Raw genomic sequence first — 27,799 nt, forward strand, 5'->3', positions numbered from 1 at the left:
CTTAGCGTCATCGTAACTCCAAACGAACGTCTCTCTATTGTTGGTTCGGAAACAATGATGGACTATTGATTCATAGAGAATACTGGATTCTATGAAATGGCGAAAGTTATTAGTTAATGAAGTGTTTCAGATTAGGCCATTACTAGATAATAATGCAATGTGAAAGATTCGATCGAATTCTACACTAACCTGAGTTATCTAACTGTTCACATATGTATGTCGAACGGGTATTGTTACAGTTTCAATGGAAACTCGACTCTGCCAGCCTATGAACTGATGTGTTTTAGAATTATGACTCCTTATTTCCTTCGTTCATGGCAACCATGGAAGTATATATATATATATATATATATATATAATATATATATATATATATATATATATATATGCCGTAGTAACAAATGTTGTTGAATTGTATCTACTTGTCAGTTCGATTCAGTGATTCTTTGCAAAACAGTAACTGTGTCCTTTGTGCGAAAACTCCAGTATGCCTTTCGCGTTTAGTCCAAGTGATTGCATTGATATGTTATTAATTTTTGGGGAATGTCAGAAAAACTGCCGTCAAGCACAACGTCTATACCAAGAACGTTTCCCAGACAGACCCATTCCGTCACGCATGACTTTTTCGAGAGTTGTAGAAAAATTGCGAACTGGGTCATTTCCTTCTACTATAAAGCATCGTCATCATACGAGATCTGTTAGAACTGAAGATTTAGAGATCAATGTGTTGGCTTATATTATTATTCATCCACATGTTTCTATCCGTACTCTTGCAGAAGAAGTCGGTGTGAGTAAATCTAATGTACAGAGAATTCTGAAAGAAAATAAATACCACCCATTCAAAATTCAGTTGGTACAAGGTTTGAACCCACGGACTTTGAACGACGACTTGAATTCATTGCTTGTATTCAGGTAATATTACATGAAAGTCCTAACATATTCAGTCAATTTTGTGGAGCGATGAATCGCGATTCCACAATAATGGAGTTGTGAATCGACAAAACAGTCACTATTGGTCTTAAGAAAATCCCCACTGGGTCCGCGAAAGTAATTTTCAAACTACTTGGGGTATTAATGTATGGTGTGGATTGTTCAATGGCCGCATCATAGGACCTTACTTTTTCAATGAAAATCTCAATGGATTTCGATATTTACATTTTCTAGGTGCAGCCAAGTGTAAAGATGGGCAACACTTGTTTGCCGAAAGCAGGAAACAACACATATGCACGGAGTCATATTAGATGTAGCCTGGGAATTCTAGGTCTTCTAACTGGAACCACAAATGTGCGGTTGGCTCCTGTTGTTGACTCTGTGCATATGTGTTGTTTCCTGTTTTAGTGTTGCCTATCTTTACACTTGGCTGCACCGCGCTGATGAGGCCAATAGCCAGAAACACAATAAATTGAACATTTAAACTGACGGAGAAGGTTGAACATGTATAAGATTTCTTGGTTTTGACAAATGTCATACCTTCACATAAATGTAATTTTTCAATGGGTATGATGATTTCATAATCTTTGACTTTAAGAAAGAGTTATTGATTGATACAATTTTCATTATTATCATGTTTTCGATGTAGTTCCAGTAAGTTACTGTATATATATATATTGCTGAGATTATCAATGTCACAATCATTTATCAAGGACTGGGGGCTCTTCATCGAAAAGATTAGAGATATGAAGTTAGGTCCTGAAGACATACTAGTGAACTACGACGTGGTCTCTTTATCCACGATGGTGCCGACCAAGGAAACGATACGGCTCATTAACGAGGTCTCTTCAGCAGATATCACCGCCATCTTCACATACTGCGAATCATCATCCTATTATCAGTGGGATGGAGTTTTTACAAATGAACGGGCGGTACAGCAATGGACAATCCATCAAGTCCGGCGGTGGCAAACTTTTCTATGGAGAATTCCAAACAACGGGCTTTGAAGCAAGAGGCCTTGAAACCATATTGCTGTCTACGTTATGTTGACGACACATTTGTGATATAGCGAGATGGGGAAGATACACTAACAGCTTAACTCGTTCAACCCAAAAACTCAATTCAGAATGGAACTAGAAATCCGTGGGACTATATCCTTCTTGGATGTTCTTGGGGATAGATATGAAGACGGTACACTGGGCCATCGAATGTACAGAAAACCAATGCAAAAACTTGAACCATCGGCCACAACAGAAGAAATGGGTGATTGAAACGTTGGTTGAGAGAGCACGACAAATCTGTGAACCTGAAGGTCTGCCTGAAGAACTCAATCACCTGAAGGATGCATTTGAATGTAATTGGTACAGAGAAAGAGAATTCGAGCGCGCCATACGACCCAGGAAAGAGAACACCAAAGCAACTCCAGCTGGGCCAGTCAGGGAAAAGCTTTCCTTTCTGTGTCAAAAATGTCACGGCCCAGATTGGTAGAGTCTTAGTGATAGTGAAACACGACGTGAAACTAATGTTTAGGCCAACAAGTAAGTAGATTGCCTGTTTCTTAAACCTCTCAGAATGGGATTCCAAATTCGACTGAGGTTCACAGCTTCTTCCTTTCTGTTGAAATTATCCATGTGTGTGTGGATTTCTATCGCCTCCCCAACCAGTCGGCTATAACAAGTAGTATCTCTGGTCGGGGAAAATAAATTCCGTGTTTCCAAACAGAAACCTGTGGTTTTCTTTCACTGAGTGCGTGTTCTTTCACAGCCGATTTGTCCGTTTGGCCTAGTCTGCAGTTTCTTTCATGATCCTTCATGGAAATCTGATTGGCATCTACTATCCATATCAAATCAGCGTTTGCAATTAGTGAAAGTTCCGATAGATTGTATGAACATTTCTGAAATTTCCACGAATAGAGCCCTCAAAGACGACACTTCATGTCCAATTGGAAAATTAGTTTCATGAAATATAATAAGACTTTGCGACTTTGCGATTTTGTATTCTTTGAAAAAACTACAGAATATTCAGATATTTCTGATTCACCGCTTGTATGTTGATTATTTTGATGATTCCAATTTGTTTTCAAGTAAAAACATCTCTGTTCAAACTGATTTATATTGAATGTTAAAATTCACTTCGGTACAGGTTGCAATTTCTCTCACAAATTTCTCAGCAAACGAAAGTCTAAACCATATTGTCTAATGAATAGTCTCCAAGACGGTGGTAACCCGCATTTCTTTCACGTAAAAAACGGTAATTGGGCTTAACAGATACAAAGAGTCGGTGAATTTTTGAACGTGGAATTGCTGGTATCATGATACACCAAAGTTGCATGTCTCACAGTACCCGCAGGAGTTTTATCAGGTATTTTCGTTGCGGTTAACTTGAATCAATTGTTTAACTGCACAATTTTGATAAAATATTTCTGAGGGTGAGATGCATACAAACGCCAGTTTGTTTTTCCCCATAGTGGATGTTACGTGTGGATAATTCGTAGTGTTTTTGTATTTACGAGTTGAAATCTACCTGTTTCATGAATTAACGATACATACAAGTCAATTTTGTGAAGAAGTTGAAGTTACCACTTTGAAGAGAATATTGGCTTATCGGGAATGACACAATCAATTCCTCACAAAGAAATTTTTCAGGGATTCAGTAAAGATTATCATGTTGGATGATTTCAATATTTTCATTCAAACTTTTTATATTTTCTCATTATGTAGAAAAGTCAAAATATATACTCGAACATATGAGCAGCTTGTAACGAGTGTGAATTTTACCGGCTGTGTCTGGGAAATTTTCTGAGTTTTATGGCCGTGTGTTACAGTTTCATGTATCATTTCAAAATAAAATACCAACACACGTACCATATTTCAGTATATTCATTCTAATATTGCACAAAATATATACCAATAACTGAATTGTATCCAATACTGATAATAAGTACAATTACTCTGTACAATAAATTCATAGCAATTCTTCAGTTGATCATTTCTTGATGTCAAGTTCTCAAGGGGATTTAGATAAGCTCAACCTAGGAGCAAAATTCCTAGTTTTCAATGAATAAAAATCACTCTTTTATACTCGTCAAGAATCATACATAGAACCCAGAAACCGAAATGAATCTGTCCCCGTCAATAAAGGGTAGAACTTGGATGCTGAAAGGAAGACCGTGAGTAATTCATGAGTTTGCGACCAACTAAGGTTTACCTATCTTATCACTTTAACCCAAAAGTATACTTCTGGGCTACAAGCTTGTAGTGACCACCGTGTCGAAGGGAATATATTATTTGAATTGGAGGGGTTATATTTTTAGAAGTGATTAATTTTTGGGAAAGAAAGTTTTTGGCTTTCTACTACTCCATCTGATACAAAAAAAGGGATGAGAGAATCTTCCAAAGAAAGGAAGAAAGTAATCAATTTGAAACTCTATACATGAATGTGTAGATCATGCAAAGAAGTAACTTTCAGACACAAACTGAAAGAAAGTCCTCCTGAAACAGCTACTTTCATATAAACATTGAATTACACGAAAGAAAATAATTCTTTCAAAACAAATACTTCTATAATGTTATCCAATTTGATACTGAAGAGCCTTAGGGCAAGTGTCTTAAGGCGAAACATCGGTGTATACCAGTGAGGGTGACAGTGTTCCATATAGGTGCAATTTGTTACCATTCATTTAAAGTAGAACTCATGTGAATGATATCTGATTTTTATTCCACAACGAATGTTTGAAATACAAACTGAGTAGAGAAAAGTATCTTCTGTATAATTCAGTGTTCATATAGAAGTATTTGTTTCGAAAGAATTATTTTCTTTCGTGTAATTCAATGTTTATATGAAAGTAGCTGTTATATATTGGGTAACTTAGTGGACTGTTTTAATGGGTCTTTGAAAATTATCGAGTAGTTCGTTCTGTTCAGTGGTGCTAATGAATGAGAATTAACTAACAATAATAATGATATCAAAAAGAGAGAATTTAACGTGTCTGTGATTTCCTTACCTTGATTTTGGTCACAACGGCACTTGAGGAATCGGTGAATAGAGAGAGAGAGAGATAAGAAACTGCACTTTTCCAGTACAACTGCAGTTTTCTCGAGCACTTTCGGTTCTTTCTCCGGAATCGAACCTTTTGTCTATATGTTCTTCCTCTCGCGGCAGACAGAAAACCACAGTCTCCTCGCGATAAGAATATAAACAAAAAAAATGAAAACAAAAACTCTACTTAATCAGAAAAACACACTATACAGGGAGGTGGTGACGATACAGTAGCTGTTTCAGGAGGACTTTCTTTCAGTTTGTGTCTGAAAGTTACTTCTTTGCATGATCTACACATTCATGTATAGAGTTTCAAATTGATTACTTCCTTCCTTTCTTTGGAAAATTCTCTCATCCCTTTTTTTTGTATCAGATGGAGTAGTAGAAAGCCAAAAACTTTCTTTCCCAAAGAATATATTATATAATTCTCACTTGGAAATTTTTCTACCCAGCATCTCTCTCCGGCATTCAAATTCCAGCTTCAAAAATGCAGCACTCTTTTTGACCTGGCAACAAAGTAGAGCTCTCTGTCAACGTAAACTAGATAAGTTTTCAATGATGCAGTTCAGTGCTTTGACAATCTAAATATGATGTTCGTTTCTGATTGGTTGGATAAATTTTTTCCATGTTTCTCATTCGATATAAATTTGAAATAAATTTGATATCTTTCAAAATCAGCTATAATTGAAATTGAGAAGCTGACGCATTATACGCTTCTGAGAAATATTTTGAAGGCACTGACAGCATCTTTCTCTTGTTGATTTAATGAAATGGGTACAGAGTCCATTGTGTTATAGTAAATATTGATTTTGCAAAATATTTGTAAACGGTTTTTTCCGAACGTAATTCACCTATTACTAACTGAGTACCTATGAATCCTAGTAATTCTTTTGATGACTGTTACTGAATTTTCATGTGACGCCAATAAATTTTGGCAAAATTGCAATTTGATAGGTTTCGAATTCAATTTACTTAAAATACCCTCATCAGTTTCTGCAGATGCGACTTTGTACATGAAATCGTATCGTGTTTTTTCTACACCCGTACTCTAACAATACACTTATATGACCATGATCCGTTTCATAATGTAACGGTCTAAATTTACTTGTAAATATTGTAGATATTGTTCGTTTATTTATTATGGAATCGACAGAATTGTCATTTATTGATGACGAACTTTTCGTCACAGCTAGGGACACACCTGGTTTGCCAGTGTGCCCAACCTACATTTTCAAAGAGTTTCCGTGATTTTTCTCTAAAAACAACGGTGTTTTCGCCGCCATTTCTATTGTATCTCGTGTATTATACAGATATCCAACTATTCTATTAGATTTTCCTACGATCAAAAATACTTATTTTCTATCTTGCTACCCTATTGGTCCAAAATAGTGACAGAAAGTTGTTAACGTAGTCGATCCTGACGGGAGTAGGTTCATTTGGATAAATAATAAGTGGAAAGTGTGTATTGGGTATTGTTCCAAATATATCGTTGCGAATTTGGAAGGGATGACCCATATTTCCGCACTCATAGGAGGATTAATGAAGCCATTTTACCTCCCGAATGAAAAAAACAATGCTTCAAACTAATTTTCTCATTAAATTTTAGTGGCTATCGAAATTCTAACGTTTACATAAAATCATAAGAAGATCAGCAAAACAAAGGCGCAAGGTTCTGCCTCTTAACATTTACAAAGTTACGTATACGATCAGAAACAGAAAGGAGGAAAAAAAAAACAACTCTTCTGAAAAGAAGGTAGGTCACGTATATGATGAAGTACTCTCGGTTTGCCTTGACATAGTTATTGTAATCACTTTAAAGAGGGAATTTGTAAACTCGTCAAAGAATTTCCAAGTGTAAAGCAACATCTTCTTTCTGGTAGACAGATGGTTGCTTGTACACATGAATTTCATGATTGTGTTTCTTTTCAAGTAATATTTCCAAAATCAGGCTTTAGTAAAACGGTGGTACTTTATTGTATAGTTGGATATCCGATGTGTTCTTATCATAAAATATATTGAAAATAAGAGATTTACCTGTTTTGCCATGAAAAAAAAATTAAGGAATTGATTGAGAAAGTTACTTTATCTAATTCATTTCAATGGCCTTTATATTCGTTCGTTCCCATTTATTATTATTTCTAATGCATTAATATACCGGATGGACCTCAGGAGTGTTATGATTGGACTCCAATCTAGACCGATCTGCTACTATCATTATTAGCTTCTTAATTTACTTGTAACCGATATATAGATCATAATGTCTCGTTTTTATATACGGGGGGCAGTATAAACATTCAATCACTTTCGGCTTTTCTTATTATATTCCGTTAACGTTAAAATTTAATAAATTTAGGAAGACCAGACCATCTCAATAAATCTTAATAGTTCAAAATTGGTTATCAATAATTCTGGAGATTTGACCTCCAGTAGTTTTTTTGTTTGTTTTGCAAACGTTCGATACTTATCTGATACATTGTTTTTGGTTCTTCATAAGGGTTGTTTGGTACGGCTAGATTTTGGATGACACTGATTATTGGAAGACAGAAAGGGAATCTGGGAACTTACCAGCCTTCACGACAGTTCATTCAACGACCAGGGAGGCATCAAGACGCGCAAGTAGTGGGAAAAGCTAGACACCTATAGATTACTGTTACTTATTCATTTTAAGAGAAATATCGAATTTAACCTTTTGTGTTCAACCTATATAAATAGTTGTATTTATACATGTGTGTTTAAACATTTTTGCGGCGTCTGCGCTCTGAGCCCAAAGCTTCTGACGTATTAATGCACAATATTATCGTGTAAACCTATATAGGTTGTACGGTATTGAAACCTATATTTTCATGTCCTTGTGTATATATATTGAGTTAGTTCTTTTGTCAACGGGAGTTTATTTATTTTGAGAGAACTCCTTCGAGAGTTGATGTGCAGAAATCGTGAATTTTTTTTTTGCTCATTTGTTATTTTTTTTTATAGAAATTATATTCCGGTGAATTTATTTGTTTTGTTTCCAAATGTTATCAATCGGTCACACCGTTGTACAAAGCCATAATAAGAGATCTTGTAATACAAGTTTGGTACTGGTACTTTGTCATTTGTTTTTTTTTATTCCACTTGGTAAATTGGGGAATAGTTTAATACTCAGGCATTCTATATCGGCAATTAAATTTAACTGGCGCCCAAATATTGCTATCAACATACTTTGAACCCACCCCGTCTCCAGTGTGGTGAACCGATAGATGCTTGTCATAAAAATCGTGATTGTATAAACCCGTAACTGAAAAGGCACGTTACAATAATAATATCCATTATGATACAGATCTTTCATAACGATACAGATTATCAACCAATAGAAACCCATAATTTTTCAATCAAGAATCCTGTTCCTTTGTTTGTCCTAGATTCTAACCTAAGTAACTAATTGCTTTATTTGTCAAAATCAGTTTTCATATTACCTACCTATATTATCAAAATGTCTGAAAACAACGATATAGAAGGAATACCATCGACTCCTCCAGCAGAAAATGCAACAAAAAATATTTTACCCCAAAAATCTAAGAAAGTGTACGAAAAACTATATTATGGACTGGAGAAATACAAATAATATTTCGACATTCTCGGAAAATGTTTTGATTGCCTATTTTCAAGAATTGATGGAAACTATGAAATCATCTAGTATATGGACACATTACTCAATAATAAAATCGGTAATAAACATTAACCATAATATAGACATTTCAAAATATAAGAAGCTACAAGCTTTATTAAAGCGAAAGTCCGAAGGATATGTTGGAAAAAAATCAAAAATATTTTCACCTGAACAATTAAAAACGTTTATCGACGAAGCACCCGATGAAATATACTTATTTATAAAAGTAAGTACATATCTACCTAACATTATATTTTTAAATACTCATTTTGTCATAATTACTTTTTCTATTTGACATATGCATGATGTATTTAATTAATTTCGCGAAACTTATTAAGGTACCTCGTGGCGTAGCGAGTAAGGAGTTGACTTCGATCTTGACGGCTTTGCAAGACGCCGGTTCGAATCTTTTTATTTTCATTTCTTTCTTTATTTTATAATTATTTTTTTTTGTTTTAGGTAGCAATGATTTTTGGAATAATGGGAGCATGTCGAAGGCATGAACTACATGTCCTTAAATGTGAAAATGTCAAAGATATGAATGGAATCTTAATTGTTAATGTGGTAGAAACTAAAACAAAAGTACAAAGAACATTCACAATTACCGGCAAATATTACGAAATTAGTAAAAAATATATGAATATACGGCCAAAATTTTGCCCCACCCCATCTTTTTTCGTTAATTATTTTAATGGTAAATGCACAATTCAAAACATAGGTATTAATAAATTTGGAAATTTAGGGAAGAAAATAGCAACATATTTAAATCTGCCTGATCCGAATTTATATACAGGACATTGTTTTCGAAGGACATCTGCAACCGTATTAGTTGATGCCGGAGGCTATATTACTGCATTAAAACGTCATGGTGGCTGGAAATCCAATTCAGTGGCGGAAGGCCACATTGAAAATTCGCTTCAAAATAAAATCAGCATTTCCAATACAATATTGAACTCTATTGAGAGTAACAACAATGAGATAAATGTAAATATTCCTTCCACTTCCAAATCAGTGGTACCTGGAATGAACTTTTCAAATTGCACAATTAATAACCTTAATATTTTTATAAGATCAGATTGATTACAGTTGTTATATTCAATATAAATATAATTAGAATCTTTATAGTTTTCATATATCCATGATAATACCATTAAGTTTGTGTTTTTTTTTTAAATATGAGTTAATTACTGTAAATGTGTTCAATACAAATATAATATTCATAGTTTTTCATTATTTATCGGGTTTAAAAAAAATAGCGTATGCAACTCTCATGTAATGGTTATTAATACACTCGCATAAACCATACAAAACTCGCCTTCGGCTCGTTTCGTATCCCGGTTGAAACTCGTGTCTTAATAACCATCATTACATGATCGTTGCATAATATACTATTGTTATATTACTCATATTACATAATGGCCCTAGAAAAGACTCCTGTAGCACAATAACCTTCATTTCACCAAGTTCAGAATCACCAACTTCAGAATTCACACGAATTTTCCGAAGTTTCTTGTTGATTTCATTGATATATGTCAAATATGGAAAAAGTTGAGCATACGTAAAATATGCTTCCTTCATAAACTAATTCGTAGTAAAAATCACCCCCAATAACGACAAAATGTATTGATTTACGTTCATTATATGATTGATGTGTAGTTACCAAGAATTCACATTGAAAAAACCACCTTTATCAGTTTCATCGTACCCAAAATATATTTACCAGAAGGAATATGATATTCCATTCATACATCGTAACCAAACTTGTTTTAAAGCTCATCTTGGGATTCGAAAAAACAGCCCTTTATTGAATCCAATTGATTTCCCTGAAAACTTATACATCTAAAACGAACTCGAGTTGAATTCCAAGCTTATGTCAATGTTATAGGACGCATTCCTGAAATTTCAACTTTGCTGCCGAATATACAAACGCCAAAACTCTTTATCCTGTTGACTTTATGGTTTGCTGAAAATTTCCGGGAATTTCAGAGTTAGAGAAAAGGGTTGTGAAAATGTACCCTTTTGAAGTTTTGCAGATATTTATGACGATGTTATCCAATCAATTCGAGATGGATCGGAACTTCAAGTAAATTTTGGACTCTAGGTAAAATTATTTTTCCAAAGATTTTTGAAAAAAAAAATTCTTTAAAGCCACACCGTAATGAAAAACGTTGAGTTCGTTCCATTAAACATGGTGAAGTGTCTATGTGTAGAAAAATTATAACAGAAATACTCAACAAAATTTATATTATTTACTCACTATGAAAATCTGCACAATTGTTACTTTCCCAAAAAATATATAAATGAATTTTGCAATTTACTGCAAATTAAATGCGTTTCACTCTAGCACTTTATCTTCTTTGTACTGTATGAGCATCATGTCCCGAATTATTATTTTTCTCGTTCATTTTCATTCTCCCCATACTGACTCACCTCTTTTTTTTGAAGCTTTTATTTAACTTGACTTGTATGTATGTTAACAAACCTTGCAAGTTTAATTTGACCTACTTGGTCATTATTACGCCTTGGTCAAAGAAGAAACGGACTGGTCTGAGTTTGACGATAGTCGTGTCACGAAGTGTTCTGGCGATGCATTAAATTTATTGGAGCCTCTGGAGACACCTTACATTTTGTTTTATAAGAGTGAGGACATTGTCAGATTAAGATCTTCAGATGATGTGGTACTGCAGGTTTTTCCTGGTTTTCCTGCAGCTGAAAAAGCAAATGCGCCACTGGAATCAATGAAGTCGCCCCGGAGCGCCAATCCATTTTTATTGTTGTTTAATTTCATTTTTATCGTTGTGTTAATGAAGTTCTGCGTATATTTAGTACTCACCTGACAGTTTTTATAATATTCAAACAAATAAACAGATGGATTAATATCCATCTCTCAACAGATACTGCACAACTCTTCACGGGACAGATAATTGTTGTCAACTAGATTGGGTTAACCTTGAATGTAAATAACCTGTGATTCAAATGTAAACAATTAACACCGCTCCGGAAAGATTACTTGGGATTCAGTAAGATCATAAAAATATGTTGTTATTTGAATTTGAAGGGGTTAAATTTTAAGGAGTGAATAATTTTTGGGAACTGCTTCAAATGAATGGTAATAAATTGCACTTACATGGAACACTGTCATCCTCACTGGTATACATCGATGTTTCGCCGTAAGACACTTGCCCTAAGGCTCTTCAGTACCAAATAGTATAACATTATAGAAAATACGCACAATTCATTCATGAATTACGATTTTCAATGTCACGGAATAAGCTTGATCTGCTCATGTCATCTATGACATCGTAATGACATTCATTCAACTATTTGATTACATTGAGGTAAACATAGTGACATTGTATCAATTCACAAATAAATCTGTGAAATGTATGCTGTTGAATTCAATTTCATGATAATAAATCTGTTTAAAAAATCTGTTTGAAATCTGTTGTGGAATTGGCTGCGGTAGTAGTGCGCCCGACCCACGATCGGAAGACCGTGGGTTAGATTTCTGCCTCGACCAGATATTTTTCTCGAGATAATTTATCTGGTTGAAGCTGGGATGATTCTGCAACCGTGTTAGAAATCACACGTTGAAAGGTTAGACCTCGTTAGTCCTTAGCTCGCACAAGTTTGTCAACTTCTGAGAGTTGTCGTTCGTATGGGGGCGACAGCTGATTAACGTAAAAACAGATTTTAAACAGATTTTTTTTCAACAGATTTCTTTCCGTCATTTAGCTGTCGCTCCCATACGAACGACAACTCTCAGAAGTTGAGAAACTTGTGCGATCTAAGGATTAACAAGGTCTTACCTTTTAACGTGTGATTCCTAACACGGTTGCAGAATAATCCCAGCTTCAACCAGATAAATTCTTTCGAGAAAAATATCGAGGCGGGAATCGAACCCACGGCCTTCCGATCGTGAGTCGGGCGCACTACCACTGCAACCAATTCCTCAACATGAATAATGCACATATCAAGAAAGAAAAAACGAATAGCATTCCACTTTTATGTCATTTCAAATTTAAATGCTACAAGCTCAAAGAAATACCAAAAAGTGCCTGTCAGAATCGCTTGGAGGACACAAGTGAATTGAATCTGAGAGGGACTTCTTTGAGAGAAACAAAATAAAAGTTGATTATTGAATAAATATTCATAGGGAAAAATGAAAATCCGTCTTTTTTTGGACAGACACCGTATATCGGCCAATGTCGTACCGATCTAAACTAACCTCATCCGATCTGTCGCATAATCAAAACTCTTGTCACCTCCGCCGACCTCCTTCCATCCACTTTCGGACCTCGTCATCCAAAAATCCTCTCAAATCATGCACAGAATGGCGCTGATTTATAGAAAGGCCCTAAACGAGGCATTGAATCGGCGGACGAGCCCTCTGACCTGTGGTCTGTAACTCAGTCGATAATAACAGCGTATGCCCTAGGGTCTAGCCCGAATTATAAGCCTGAAAACTTGAAGGGCACGCTCGGATTATTCACTTCAAACGTAAATAAAAAGTACGTAAAAGGGCAACGGGATGAGCGGAAAGATGTTGCTTTTTACGAGCGGAGAGATACTTTGAAAAGAAAGGTGAAAACGTGAACGATCTTTATTTAATTAGAGTGAACCGGGTGGGACACCCCATCGCGAGATTAGGGTTTTTTGGTAGATTAAGAAAGCTTTGAGGAAAAATAATTTGAAAATTGGTTCAGTTACATTTCAACTTTCACCCTCCTTTTTTCGAAATGATATTATCTGCAGCGCCAGCTATGAATGAAGGACAGATATATGAAGAACATATTTATCGCGAATGAGGTCTCTTTTGTCTCATTTCGATGATATATAATTACTTTGAAATAAGATGAATTAAACCTATCAGGTACACAAATACATTTACATTTTAGAATATGAATATCAAATATATTGGTACAGGAGCATGAAGAAGCTTTTCCTTAGTTATCTCAAAAATCATAACAACAAGTAACCACATTTTCTGCTGCAAAATTGTCCATATCCAATCCTTCTAGAGGAAATTGGATGATATCATTCAATTTGCCTCTAAATCTTTACATTTGAGAGAATAATTTCAAATGTATTACTAAAACATGAGGAAAATTGTTAATGGATAGGGACTTTGTGTATTTTCTCCTTTACTTGCATTTCAAATACGTTGGTTTTTTCCATCCAAAGTTTTTTCTCTTGTAAACGAATTCAAGCATTACCACAAACTCAGTTCTTTGTGGTATGGTGAGAGACAAAAACCAGAAAGGATCAAAGGTTACTGATGAGTGTCCACAGTGTGTGAATTTCATCGAAATTATCTACAATCTCGAGCGACAGAGGAAATGCAACTCTTGTTGCATTTCCTCTGTCGCTCAATTTTCCGTCAATCTCCGTTAAGATTGGTTTAGGTTAGGTTAGGTTAGGTTAGGTTAGGTTGGTTCAGGTTTCTCATTGACTATATTAACGTCTTCATGTGAACCTTCTGAAAGATAACGAAGGAATTCCTGGGCGTCTTGATGGGTATTGCCCATGAATTGGGGAGCAAACTTTGAATCAGATTTTTTAACCCTTCAGTAGACGCAGTAACATTTTACACAGCAATAGTCGCACATGGTTCACAAGACCAGTTTAATAATATAGGTATATTTATTGAATAATTTTTTCAAATTTTTCAATTGATATTGTTTTATTATCATTTTTTCCACATTTTTTTTACTATTCAACAGTTCATTTAGATATTGATTTTCTGCAAAAGTATAAAAATAAACGACTTTTTGATCACTATTTATTTTATTCCTACGACATAATTTTCAGAAAAAAAACGAACATATAATTCTGAAATATACTGAAATCGACACCAATAGAAAATGATTCAACTGCATTATACATGTAGAACTAGAAGAAGGGTATGAAATTACATGTTAAATTTAGGTATATATGTTATTTGTGGCAATCCTCACATATCGGGATGACATGCTCTAAACATAAATATTTTTTACGTAACGCACAGAAATATTTTGTTTCACGATTTTTTTTCCAACTACAATAGCTACATCTCCCAATTTCTCCTGGATTTCTTTGAACGGGTACTGAATCATCGTCCAAATGGCATATCTCTTTCAAGCGCATCCTTATTGTCCTTGGAATATTTGCATTCATACTTCGGCATTTCTGATGGTTATACATAAGACTGAAAGACAACTCTGTCAGAAATTGTCTTCTTGTTTTTGTAGAGTTTGTCAGATCACTATATATATATATATATATATATATATATATATATATATATATATATATATATATATATATATATATATATATATATATATATATATATATATATATATATATATATATATATATATATATATATATATATATAATATTTATATAGTACAGTATTCAAACGTCTAATTTAAATTCTATAACACGTATTACATAGAATGACGAGATATAGTTAGTAGCAACCCTGTGCAGGTCTAGAGGATTTGTTACAAAATCTACGTTGTTTAGGTCAATATGTATTTAGAAATAGGTCTTTTATTTTTTCATGATTTTGTTCTATAAAGCACTTTAGTTCTTTTTTCAACTTATAGTTCTCAGTGATATTTTTCATATGTGGAGGCAACATATTAAAGAGTTTGGGACCGTAATAACTCATAAATCTTTGAGTATGATTTTTTTTTACATAATGGTACCACTGTGTTTCGCTTGGCTTTAGCACGAGTATTGTGAAAGTGTGGTAAAGCTGGTAATTGAGATTTCATCATCCATAGTAAGCAATGGTAGGTATATAGTTTTCTTACATCAAATAATCCTGTCTCCCTATAAATTGCTTCCGTGGAGTACCTCTTGTTTTTCTTAAGTAATATTTTTAATAACGTATTTTGCATGACCTGTAGGTTATGTAGATAAGTTTTCCTCAAGCCTCCCCATGCTGTAATGCAGTATCTAATAATTGATTCTGCCAAACATACTAGAACCAATAAACCGTCCTGAATTTAGTGAGAAAAAAATTGGTATTTTTTTTCTTCTGCCTTTTATCGTTCCCAGAAGGGTCAAACCATTCTGTTTCAAAGTCAAACCAAGCGCAGTGCTAGTAAACCAATTGTCAGTGGTTACATTTCTATTAGAACCATAAAAATGTTGGCAGGCTCGTTCAGTCACAGCTTTGGTACTAGTATCTTGATAATAGGGGCCTTCTGCTCGATTTTTCCCGACGTACACTGGTATAGAATAATTTTGCATCGGATAAGGCAAATATTTTTATTCCATATTTGTTAAGTTTGCTGGGAATGTACTGACGGAAGAAACATCTACCTCTGAATGCTTTTAGTTTCTCATCCACCGTTACATATTGCGAATGGAAAAAGCATTTTTTCTGATTATCATTCCACTTTGTTATCAGACATCTCACTGGAGCTAATTCATCTAGAATACGTCGATCGTCCCTAGTAGTGATGTCGTCAAACCTTATATATCTCAATAAATATCGAACCTGGTTACGATCATTATCAAACGAAATACCTCTATACCAGTGCCATCTGTTTTCCATAAATCAAGGGTGTTCAAATGACTTGCTTTTCTCACACCTGCAAAATATAACAGGCCTACCAATGCACGAATTTCGTCAATGTTTGTTGGATATATATCTCGTTCACAGCTAAACTTGTGCCTCTCAGCGTCAATTTTAGTGTTCGTGTTATCAACGATCATTTGTAACATGTTCGAATCGAATAAATTATTCCAAATATCTCAGATATTGGTTATATTTCTAACACATGGTTTTGATCCTGGAAGTTGCAAAACAATATTTTCTCTTCGAGTTCTAACATTTTCAGGTCCTCTATGTGTGGCCCATTTTGTTTTGTGGTTTTTTCCAATAAAGTACGGTCCACGAATGAAAGATAATTCTTCCCTAACTTCTAATTCCTCAACTTCTTCCTCTGTTTCGCCTCCCTCTGACCTTTCTTCAATATTATCTTCCTCATCTAATTCCTCTTCGTCATCGAATCCATTTTCTGGTTGGACTTCCTTTGATTAAAGCATTTGCAAAATAATAGTATTGATATCTTTCATGAATTCATCCTTTTTCAAATATTCCAATAACCATCTCGTGTTTGATTAACATTGAATTATATCGTTCATGAAACAGGTGTTACCAATATTTTTCAACCCATTTAGCCTAAAGGTTTTGACTGTAGTATCACTGAAAAATTCGAAATATCTTCGAAATTCATTTCAGAATTTTGCTGAGGGAAAGTATTTTTACCATTTGCTTCTGTTTCGAGACCAGGTTTCCAGGAAACATGTAAATTTCATCAAGTTTTTTAGAATCAGGAAGAGTTCCAAAAAACGAAGCCGCATTTCCTCTTTGGAGGGCTATACTAATTTCTGAATGAGAAAAGATGTGGCTCTTGATTCGTGGGTTACCTTTCATTGATGAAAGATAAGGCTTCAGAGCCAAATACACCAAAAGTTTTGACAGCTATCGGGCAAAAGATATAATCATTTCATGAATTCTGATATTTTCGTGCTTTGAAACTTTCTCCCAAAGATGCAGCAGCACCGGCTTTCACAGAAGTAGCAGGCAGATGGCAAGTTGCTAATGTATTCACACAAGTAAAGTCCCAAACAACAGATTTACCGTTTTTGCACGGAACAAGTATCATCCGGCCAGTTTCCATCGTCTCGACTTGTGCCTATGGGTTCTAAAATCACTGGAATTTTTGCTGAAATCAGTGCCTTCTTGATTAGACAATTTATTGCACAGTAGCGAGATAAACGACCAGCGCTAAAACGTCCCCAGGAGTACCTGATTCATCCACAAGCACCACATTTACAGGAAGATTGAACACACAGTGGTGTACCAAGTCGAAATCTAATCGCAAGTCTGAAAGAGTCGTTATCTAATAGAGTCCCAAGTTTTCAGTTTACAGGAACAGCATTTAACCAAGCACCAGATTCTTCCACAGTAATTGCGTGAAGACGAGCCTTATTTCTCAAATTGTCAGAAGCTATCTTCAGTAAAATACTAGTTGCTTGATCTAGTGATGGTTTATTCCATGCCCTCTGGGTTTTCATGTCTTCAATTTTCATTGTTTGGCCAGTTCCAGATTCCCAAAGAGATTTGCCCCGATCAATAACACAATCAGATATTGGCTTTGGGTATTGTAAGATGATTTCTATCACATTAGAAACAATGCAAACCGAGGACAGAAACGATGGCAAAGCGAGTGAAGTGGCTGAAATAATCCCTAATCCTCCTCTAGGAACTGGAAGTGATGCCTGTAACCAAGTTTCGTCTTCGATACGGTTATTAGTCATGAGTTCCAGCATCCTCCTTCCTATAAAAGGGTTACTGCTGAGTAATAAAGCAATCATTAGTAATTATATAAATATTATTATTATCAAAAATATAAAAGTTATAAAAGAATTAAATGATGTCGAAATTATCAACAGACATTTCGTACAATCTGCCCACGAAAATGATAAACCAAATGAAGATGCTTTGAAATTTTACAACAATAATATCAAGGCAGCTTCCGATACATTTTATTTCAGCACAGTTGATATTGATACAGTAAAAAAATATCTTTTCGAAATTAAATCTAATGCTACAGGAGCAGATTATATAAATTTGAAAATGATTCTACTTTGTTGTCCCCGCTTAATCTTATACATCACCCATCTTGTGAACTACTGTATAGAAAATTCTATATTTCCAGATTGTTGGAAAATCGCACACGTACTTCCCCTTCCGAAAATAAATAAGCCAAAACATTTGAAGGACTTAAGACCTATCAGTATATTGCCTACACTTTCAAAAATATTGGAAAAAAGTTTAAACGTACAAATAAGAGAATATCTAGAATACCATAATCTTCTACCAGATAATCAATCCGGATTTCGACCCAATCACAGTTGTACTTCAGCACTTCTTAAAGTTACAGATGACTTATTTACTGCTCTTGACAATAACAACTCGGCTACTCTTGTCTTACTGGATTATTCGAAGGCGTTTGATCGCATCAACCATCAACTACTATTAGCAATCTTACACTTTAATGGCTTCACCAATAGTGCAACAATGTTGATCAGAAGTTACTTAACAGATCGTATTCAGCTAGTTAAATCTGGGGATAAATGTTCTATACCTCTAAGTCTCTCGACCGTGTCCCTCAAGGTTCCATTTTGGGACCTTTATTATTCATGATGTATACTGCAAATCTGTCAGCATGTCTATCTCATTGTCAATCTCATTACTATGCAGATGACACGCAAATTTTTTACACATTTCATCCAGAAAACGTAAATGAGGCATGCTCTATTCTCAATGAAGACCTTAATAGGTTGAATAACATATCAAAGGATCACTGTCTGCTAATCAATCCTGTCAAGTCCAAGTTATTAATTTTTGGTAACAGGAACAACAAGAATAAACTTGATCAAATTAACATCAAAATTGGTACAGAAGACATTGAAGCCGTGAGCTCAACAAGAAACTTAGGTGTAGTTCTGGACACAGAGTTGAGGTTCAGTGCACATGTAACGAAATGCATCAAAAATGCATATCGTAACCTCAAACTGGTATCAAATTTTTCAGAAATTTTAGATGTTAAAACAAAAAAGATATTGTGTGAAACCTTAGTGTTGAGCCACTTTAACTTTGCAAATATGGTGTATTACTCTAGTTTAACCAATCACGATCAAAATCGTATTCAGATTGTTCAAAATGCATGTGCCCGGTTCATTTATGGAATAAGGAAACGTAATTCAATTTCTCATAAAATTAAAGAATCGAATTGGTTAACTATGAAACAAAAATGGTTACTACAGACAAGTTGTTTTATACATAATGTAATTCAAACGAAAGTACCTATTTACTTATACAACAAACTTTTATTCAGACACGACGTTCACGCATTTCATACCAGATATCGATACCGCCTTACCCCTCCAATACACCATACTTCACTATACGAAAGATCGTTTCTTTATAATTTAACAAAGATCTATAATGCCATTCCTGACTCGTTAAAAACCATGAATAAATCTGTTTTCAAGTACTCACTGAGAAACATGTTATTTGAGGATAGACTTCAAATATAAGTGTTGTGCCACGAAAGCAAGAGTTAAAAGTCTGATCAATAATAATTGATGTGCTTTCTGCCTTCAAGCCTCTCCCTTTGTTTTCTTGTTTTGTTTTTATCACTTCCTTTGGAACCTTCATGATCTAATTACTGTTAGCACCCTAGCATTAATCTGATTCTCATTCACGCAGTTAAAAACATTTATATTACTATTATTTTTGATTTGTAAATAATATATATTTTTTCATGACTTCAAGTTACACTTGTAAAGCCTGTGAACCTCTAGATTTAGATTTGTTTTCTCTTCTCTTATTTTTTTTCTCTCTTTTCTCGTTCTCTTCAGTTTTGTTTTAAGGGTTGAATGGAAGAGCAGTCACCAGTATCCTTGGATAGGGGCGACTGAATTCCGCCCTTACACACTATTATGGGATATAGTATTGTAGTATCGTATTATAATTAAGTGTGAATAAAGACATATTATTATTATTATTATTATATCTGGAATGATTGAAGATTTATTTCGAGGTGTCAGAATAATCCAATAACGAATCTGCAAATCCACAGCAGGGAAGACATCTCCCAACATGTTTCACGTCAGAATATTCTGTATTATGAGAAAATGAATTACGATGACAAATTCAAATTAATATTTCATACGCTTATCTCTTTCCTGATCAAATTCCTCCGCCCAATTCACGACACAAACTTGACAAATCCATTGTGATTAAAATTACACCGTCTCCGCAAAATACGACGCACATCCACCGCCCCGAACTCCCGTAACATTACAATAATATACGGAATTAATTTCATAAAATAAATTGAAACGAACACGGCTTGAGAACTACTCCACATTTCCGCAAACATCTGAAAACGCAAAAGTCCTCAAGTCTGTCATTGTTGCTTGATAATCACGTAGGCCTTGGGATTTCATAATTTACTCTTGCCACTCAGCCTTCGTTTCGAGAAACTCATTTCCCCCGCACAGGCGGCATCTCATTGTCTTCACTTCTGTTTCAGTTTCTCTTCCGTGAAAGTTCTTCGGTTTAAAGTAGTCTCGCTCGTGTGGTGTGGAGTCGACAAAGTGGAATAATGTGGAGTGGAACGGAATTGAATACATCAGCTCATTATTACGTGGATAGAAATCGGAAAAAACACTCATTTGGTATCCCTCAAAAACACAGTCTTTCCGACGCGCGTTTCACGCGATGAAATTCAAGCAAATCATTTAGCCTTACAGCCTTACAGATAAATGAATATTTTTAAATGGTATATTTTTAATGGTAAAAACAGGACGTTCCAGCTAATATTACGATGGACGTTGAACCATATCCGACAAATAACCATGCAGTATACCTCACAAAGGTTAATCTTGCAGATGTTTCTTGTTCATCTAAGCAGGATCACGCTGGAATCAAGTGAGTGGACCACACAGTGAACATCAATGTGTCTCGATCTCTACTGACTGCATCTAACTGCAACTGCATCTATGAAACACCAATCTGAAATGTGTTACAGCTCCGTAAACAAGGGATGTTTCTTCTCCACTTTTGTGACACTGCTCAGGAGATGGAGCTGCTAGTTGTTTACCATCAACTCTGAAATATTCGTCTTCTTTTTGCTGATGATTTGAAACTCTATAAATCAGTCCAAACAGTCCGAGACTGTACATATCTGCAAAGGGATATAAATAACATCTAAGATTGGAGTTTGAAGAATAAATTATACTTCAATCTTAATAAATGTTCAGTCATCTCAATAACTCACATAAAAGAGCCAATCATATTTAGTTATGAGATTGATGTTGTGGTTCTTGAAAGAAAAACTGATACTAAAGATCTTGGATTGAGGTATAATACACAATTCTCATTTGATGATCATATACGAGATATCATGAAATCTGGTAGTTGAATGTTGGGTTTTGTAATCAGACAAACTTCTTTATTTTCTAATATAGACATTATTAAATTACTTTATTTTTCGTAAGACCGAAATTGGAGTTTGCTTCTATTATTTGGTTAGCGGAGTACCAAACCTATATGAAAGAACTAGAGAAAATCCAGAACAAATTCTTGAGGTATCTATTTTTTTAACGATATCACAGGTGGCCAAACTATAACTCAACAAGGTCTTTGGACCTACGACATGAATTTAAAATATTAACTTTAGAACAGCGACGACAATCATCAGCTATGATATTCATGCATAAACTCTTGAATAACAACATTGATTTTTCAGAAATTCTCAGTATGTTACCATTTCACGTACCTCCCCGTCACACCCGATTTTCGCTCATGTTCAATATTCCAACCGTAAGTACCGCAACGAAAGCACCACTAATATCCTCACTGAAGTTAGTTAATAGTTTGAATATATCAATAGATTTTGATTGGACACTTTTCCAATCAGCATTCAGCAAAAAATTCTTGGAAAATATGTTGAGTTCACCTATTTTAGCAGTATTTCCCTCTACAATTCTGGTACATATTTTATTATATTTTTATTTTTATATATTCATAAGTATTTCAAAGATTATATGAACTTTAATTTTTTTATCCATGTAATTAGGCTCTAATAGCTTGTGTGGATAATAAATAAATCTTCCTCTTGGACGGAAGTTATATACACGCAATTGAGCCGCGTGGGAGTCAGTATAGAGTTCCAGAGACATTGATTGCTATCAGGCTCGGAATTTTCCTGTACTGATGAGAGATGATACCTTGAAACTGATCAGCTTAATGGAAAGGAACATCTACGAGACTGTAATCTCTGTGAGATATCTGTCATGGATATCTTACGGATATGATCCAATGTCCTCCATTGTGACATAATAACCACGCAAGCTCTCTGTTCAAATTGCTGTCTCAGAAAAAGAGGAATATACAGGGTATCATCAAAGGAACTGACGTAAAGTTCCTCGTAGTTCCTAAGGAACCTAAAAGATATCCATCTGATCTTCTCTTCAAAGGATTCAGAGTCCTAACATTTACAGAACTGTACCTCAAAAACTTATTGATATTTACCCACAAAACTCGAAATCCATCTAATGCATTATCTTACGATGGTGTTACAACTAGAGCTGTGTCTAATACAAACATACAAGTTGCATCCTTTAACTATAAGTTGACTAGATACAATTTTAATTATCTCGGTAAAAAATTGTACAATATTGTAGATAAATCAATTAGGGACATCGGGACATCAACGATCCTTCAGTTATAATATAATAGTTTGTATAATAATACTCCACAAAAATATATAGTTAGTAAGGTTTCTTCATGTAAGTGCTGTTACAAAAAATATCTCATCGCTGCTCGATCAGAAAGCCATTGAAAGGCATACGTTAAATTTTTAAGAGAAGTGCATCCAGGACTGCTGGAGGAAGTTCCTTTGGGCGTCAGAAGGAACTCATGCAATCGGTATCTTTGTTCATGTCATATGTTCACACTTTAGTGAATGAAATGTCACAAGTTCACTTAACGAATGAAAAACGATACAACTACACGACTCCCAAGTCCTTTTTGGAACAAATCGACCTGTATTCGAAGTTTCTGGGGAAAAAACTGCCCATATCAAGGACAATATCGAACGACTTGCAAATGGAATAACCAAGCTTGCATCTACCTCTGAGGACGTCGATGGATTGAAGGAGGTTTTAGCTGAACTAGAGATAGTCTTAGGAGAAAAAAATAAAGCTGCAAGTGAACTTATTGCAGTTTTATCAGCAGAAAATGAGAAAGTTGGCAAAGAACAAGAAATAGCTAGCGAGGAGGAGGCGAAAGTGAAAGTTATTGAAGAAGATGTAACTTTGAAAGCAAAGGTCTGTCAGGACGATTTAATGAAAGCAGAACCTGCATTGATAGCAGCACAGGCTGCCTTGAATACTTTAAACAAAAATAATTTAACAGAGTTGAAATCTTTCGCCACACCTCCAGATGCAGTAGTATCAGTTTGTGCTGCAGTGTTAGTTCTGTTTTCCAAAAAGGGAAAAATTCCTAAAGATAGGGGTTGGAAGGAGTCTAAACAAATGATGTCAAGGGTTGATCAGTTTCTCAATGACCTTATCAACTATGACAAAGATAATATATTACCTGAAGTAGTGAAAGCAACTCAAGAATATACAAAATTACCAGATTTCACTCCAGAAAAAGTGATCAGCAAATCATTCGCAGCTGCTGGACTATGCGCTTGGGTGATAAATATTTTGAAATATAACGAAGTTTTTGTTGTAGTAGAGCCCAAAAGAAAAGCCTTAGCAGCAGCTAACAGAGACTTGGCAGAAGCTCGCGGTAGACTTGCAGAGCTGAATGAGAAGTTGAAAGCACTGGAGAAGCAATTATCTATTCTGAAGAGCGAGTATGACGATGTTATTAATGAAAAACTGAGGTGCCAAGCACAGGCAGATGAAACTGCTCAAAAAATAGATATAGCGAATCGACTGGTTAACGGTTTGGCTTCAGAAAACGTGAGATGGAGAGAGTTAGTGAAAGAATATAAAGCGTCAATTGTTACTTTACCTGGTGATATATTGTTGGTGACAGCATTTATTTCTTATGTAGGGTGCTTCACGAGAAGGTATCGTATAGATTTGTTGCATAAATATTGGAAACCATTTCTCACCACATTAGCAGTACCCATTCCTATGACGGAAAGCTTGGATCCCCTATCTTTACTAACTGATGATGCAAAGATTGCTGAATGGAATAATGAAGTACTGCCCAATGATCGCATGTCTACAGAAAATGCTTGCATTTTGAATAATTCTTCTCGATGGCCTCTAATGATTGATCCGCAAATTCAGGGAATCAAATGGATCAAAACTCGTTATGGTGATTCCTTGAACGTTGTACGATTAACGCAGCGAACCTATCTGGATACTATTGATAGGTGTATTTCAGAAGGGCTGGTGGTATTATTGGAAAATATTGGTGAGGTTTTGGACGCAGTTTTAGATCCAGTACTTGGAAGGGTGCTCATAAAAAAGGGAAGAGCTATAAAAATAGGGGATAAAGATGTTGATTATAATCCTGCATTCAGATTGATTCTTCACACGAAATTGGCGAATCCTCACTACAAACCAGAGATACAGGCACAAACTACTTTGATAAACTTCACTGTTACTCGTGACGGTTTGGAAGAACAACTTCTGGCAGCTGTTGTCAAAGCTGAAAGACCTGATTTGGAAACTCTGAAATCTTCTTTAACGAAACAACAGAACGATTTCAAAATCACCCTCAAGACATGTGAGGCTAACCTGCTATATAAATTATCGTCAGCAACAGGAAACATACTGAAAGATGTTGATTTGGTATTGAATTTGGAAACAACTAAGAAGACTGCAAATGAAATAGCTGTCAAAGTAGAGGAAGCTAAGGTTACTTCGGTGAAAATCGATGAGGCAAGAGAACAATACCGTCCATGCGCCGCAAGAGCATCTCTTTTATATTTCATGCTGAATGATTTGAATAGAATAAATGCCATATACCAATTCTCTCTGAAGGCTTTCAGTGTAGTATTCAAAGATGCTTTATCTAAAGCATTGCCAGCAGAGAAACTCAAAGAACGAGTGATGAACTTATTGGATAGCATATCTTTTTCTGTTTTTATGTACACTTCCCGAGGTTTGTTCGAGAGAGACAAATTGATATTTACAGCCCAGATAACTTTCCAAGTTCTTGGCCAACTGAATGAAATCAACCCAGAGGAACTGGATTTCCTCTTGAGATTTCCTTCTATTGCTAATTTAACGTCTCCAGTTGATTTTTTGAACAACGTATGTTGGGGTGGAATCAAAGCTTTGTCACAAATGGATGAATTCAAAAGCTTGGACAAAGATTTGGAAGGGTCTGCTAAGAGATGGAGAAAATTTGTGGACAGTGAGTGCCCAGAGAAAGAAAAGTTTCCTGGAGAATGGAAAAACAAAACCACTCTACAAAGACTTTGTATCATGCGTTGTTTACGGCCGGATAGAATGACGTATGCAGTCAGCGGTTTCATTGACGAGAAGCTTGGTAATAAATACATAACTGCAAGAAGTGTAGAATTCGAAAAATCCTATGAAGAGACGAGTTCTACCACACCAACTTTTTTCATATTATCTCCAGGAGTGAATCCTCTGAAAGATGTAGAGAAATTAGGAAGGAAATTGGGATTTATGTTCGATAAAGGTAATTTCCATAGTATATCTCTTGGACAGGGCCAAGAAATTGAAGCGGAAAATGCAATGGATCAAGCTGCCGCTGAAGGCCAGTGGGTGATCTTGCAGAATATCCATCTGGTGCAAAAATGGTTGGCAACTTTAGAAAAGAAGATGGAACAGTGCGCTGATACTGGCAATGCTAATTACAGGTTATATTTGAGCGCGGAACCATCTGCAGATCCACAAGAATGTGTGATACCGCAGGGAATTTTGGAATCATCTATAAAAATCACAAATGAACCTCCTACGGGCATGTTTGCTAACTTGCATAAAGCTCTGGATAATTTCAATCAAGAAACACTAGAGATGAGCGGCAAAGAAGCGGAGTTCAAGGCTATCCTTTTTGCCTTGTGCTATTTTCATGCAGTTGTAGCTGAAAGAAGAAAATTTGGACCGCAGGGGTGGAACAGAAACTACCCTTTCAATGTTGGAGACTTAACAATCAGTGTTAGTGTACTCTACAACTACTTGGAAAATAATCAGAAGGTACCTTGGGAAGATCTGAGATATCTCTTTGGTGAAATCATGTATGGAGGGCACATTACCGATGACTGGGACAGAAGATTGTGCCGCAGCTACTTGATGAGTTATATGCAGCCGGAACTCGTTGAAGGAGACTTGCAATACGCCCAAGGATTCCAAGCCCCGCCGAATACTGATTACCAGGGATACCATCGATACATAGATGAGAGGTTACCGCCCGAGAGTCCGTATCTATACGGGTTGCACCCCAACGCCGAGAAGCCAATACGTCGGAAGTCATGTTTAGAACTATATTTGAGATGCAACCAAGAGATTCTGATTCTGCTGCTGGTAGCGGAATGTCACGGGAAGAAAAGGTTCGAAGTGGTTTGGAAGAAATAATGGACAAACTTCCAGAAAAGTTTCCTGTAGCAGAAATGATGGCCAAAGTTGAAGATAGAACTTCCTACATCATAGTTGCTTTCCAGGAATGTGAGTGGATGAACATACTAACATCAGAAATGAGAAGATCCCTGCATGAATTAGACTTAGGAATGAAAGGAGAATTAACGATAACATCCGACATGGAGAGTTTGGAGCAGTCCATCTTCATGGATCAAGTAGCAGACTCTTGGGCGGCAAAAGCTTATCCTAGTTTACTACCGCTGGGTCAGTGGGTTGGTGACCTTACTTTACGGATTAAGGAACTAGAAGGGTGGACAACTGATTTTTCCATGACTCCAACAGTTTGGCTAGAAGGATTTTTCAATCCACAGTCGTTCTTGACAGCAATTATGCAACAAACCGCTAGGAAGAACGAATGGCCTTTGGACAAAATGTGTCTAATGACTGATGTAACGAAGAAGCAGAAGGATGATTTTACTTCTGCACCCCGAGAGGGTGCCTATGTACACGGTCTTTTCATGGAAGGAGGAAGGTGGGATGTTCAACTGAATAGCTTAGCTGACTCAAAACTGAAGGAACTATTTCCTGTTGTACCAGTAATTTTCATCAAAGCTATTACCCAGGATAAACAAGATCTCAGAAATATGTATGATTGTCCGGTTTATAAAACAAGAATGAGGGTCCTACATTTGTATGGACATTCAATTTGAAAACTAAGGAAAAAGCGCTAAAATGGGTCCTTGCCGGTGTAGCTATACTGTTACAAATTCAATTTATGGTTAGTTATATGACTCATAGAAAAGAGTATTGTCATTTTTGTTTGTTATAAAGTTTATTAATAAAATATTTTTTTGCTAAATATCATTCCGAATCCAGTGGTGTAGTCAAACTTCTATCGAACGACAAATTTTTCAAATTTTTCTCACTTATAATTTTTTATTGATGAACAGATTTTGTTGGAATTTCCAACAGTGATATCTCGAGACCTTCTGAATCCAGTGGTGAAGACAGAACTTAAATGAAACT

General features: G+C 35.5%; 2 protein-coding genes across 2 annotated transcripts in view; one reads left to right on the forward strand and one right to left on the reverse strand.

Annotated features, from left to right (window-relative positions):
• The window catches only part of LOC141482555 (uncharacterized), a 167,825-nt gene that overhangs the window by 44,408 nt on the left and 95,618 nt on the right, over window positions 1–27,799 (reverse strand). The window lies entirely within an intron of this gene.
• Window positions 23,118–27,498, forward strand: LOC111511873 (dynein beta chain, ciliary-like). Its single transcript, XM_074176064.1, is given in 3 exon segments — window positions 23,118–23,259; window positions 23,262–26,645; window positions 26,648–27,498. Coding segments are annotated over 3 exon segments (4,362 nt in total). The 3' UTR covers window positions 27,484–27,498.

This window comes from Leptinotarsa decemlineata, unplaced genomic scaffold, assembly GCF_025532065.1.
Source record: "Leptinotarsa decemlineata unplaced genomic scaffold, Ldec_3_MD MMD2_tig00001393_RagTag_RagTag, whole genome shotgun sequence".
Lineage (NCBI taxonomy): Eukaryota > Metazoa > Arthropoda > Insecta > Coleoptera > Chrysomelidae > Leptinotarsa > Leptinotarsa decemlineata.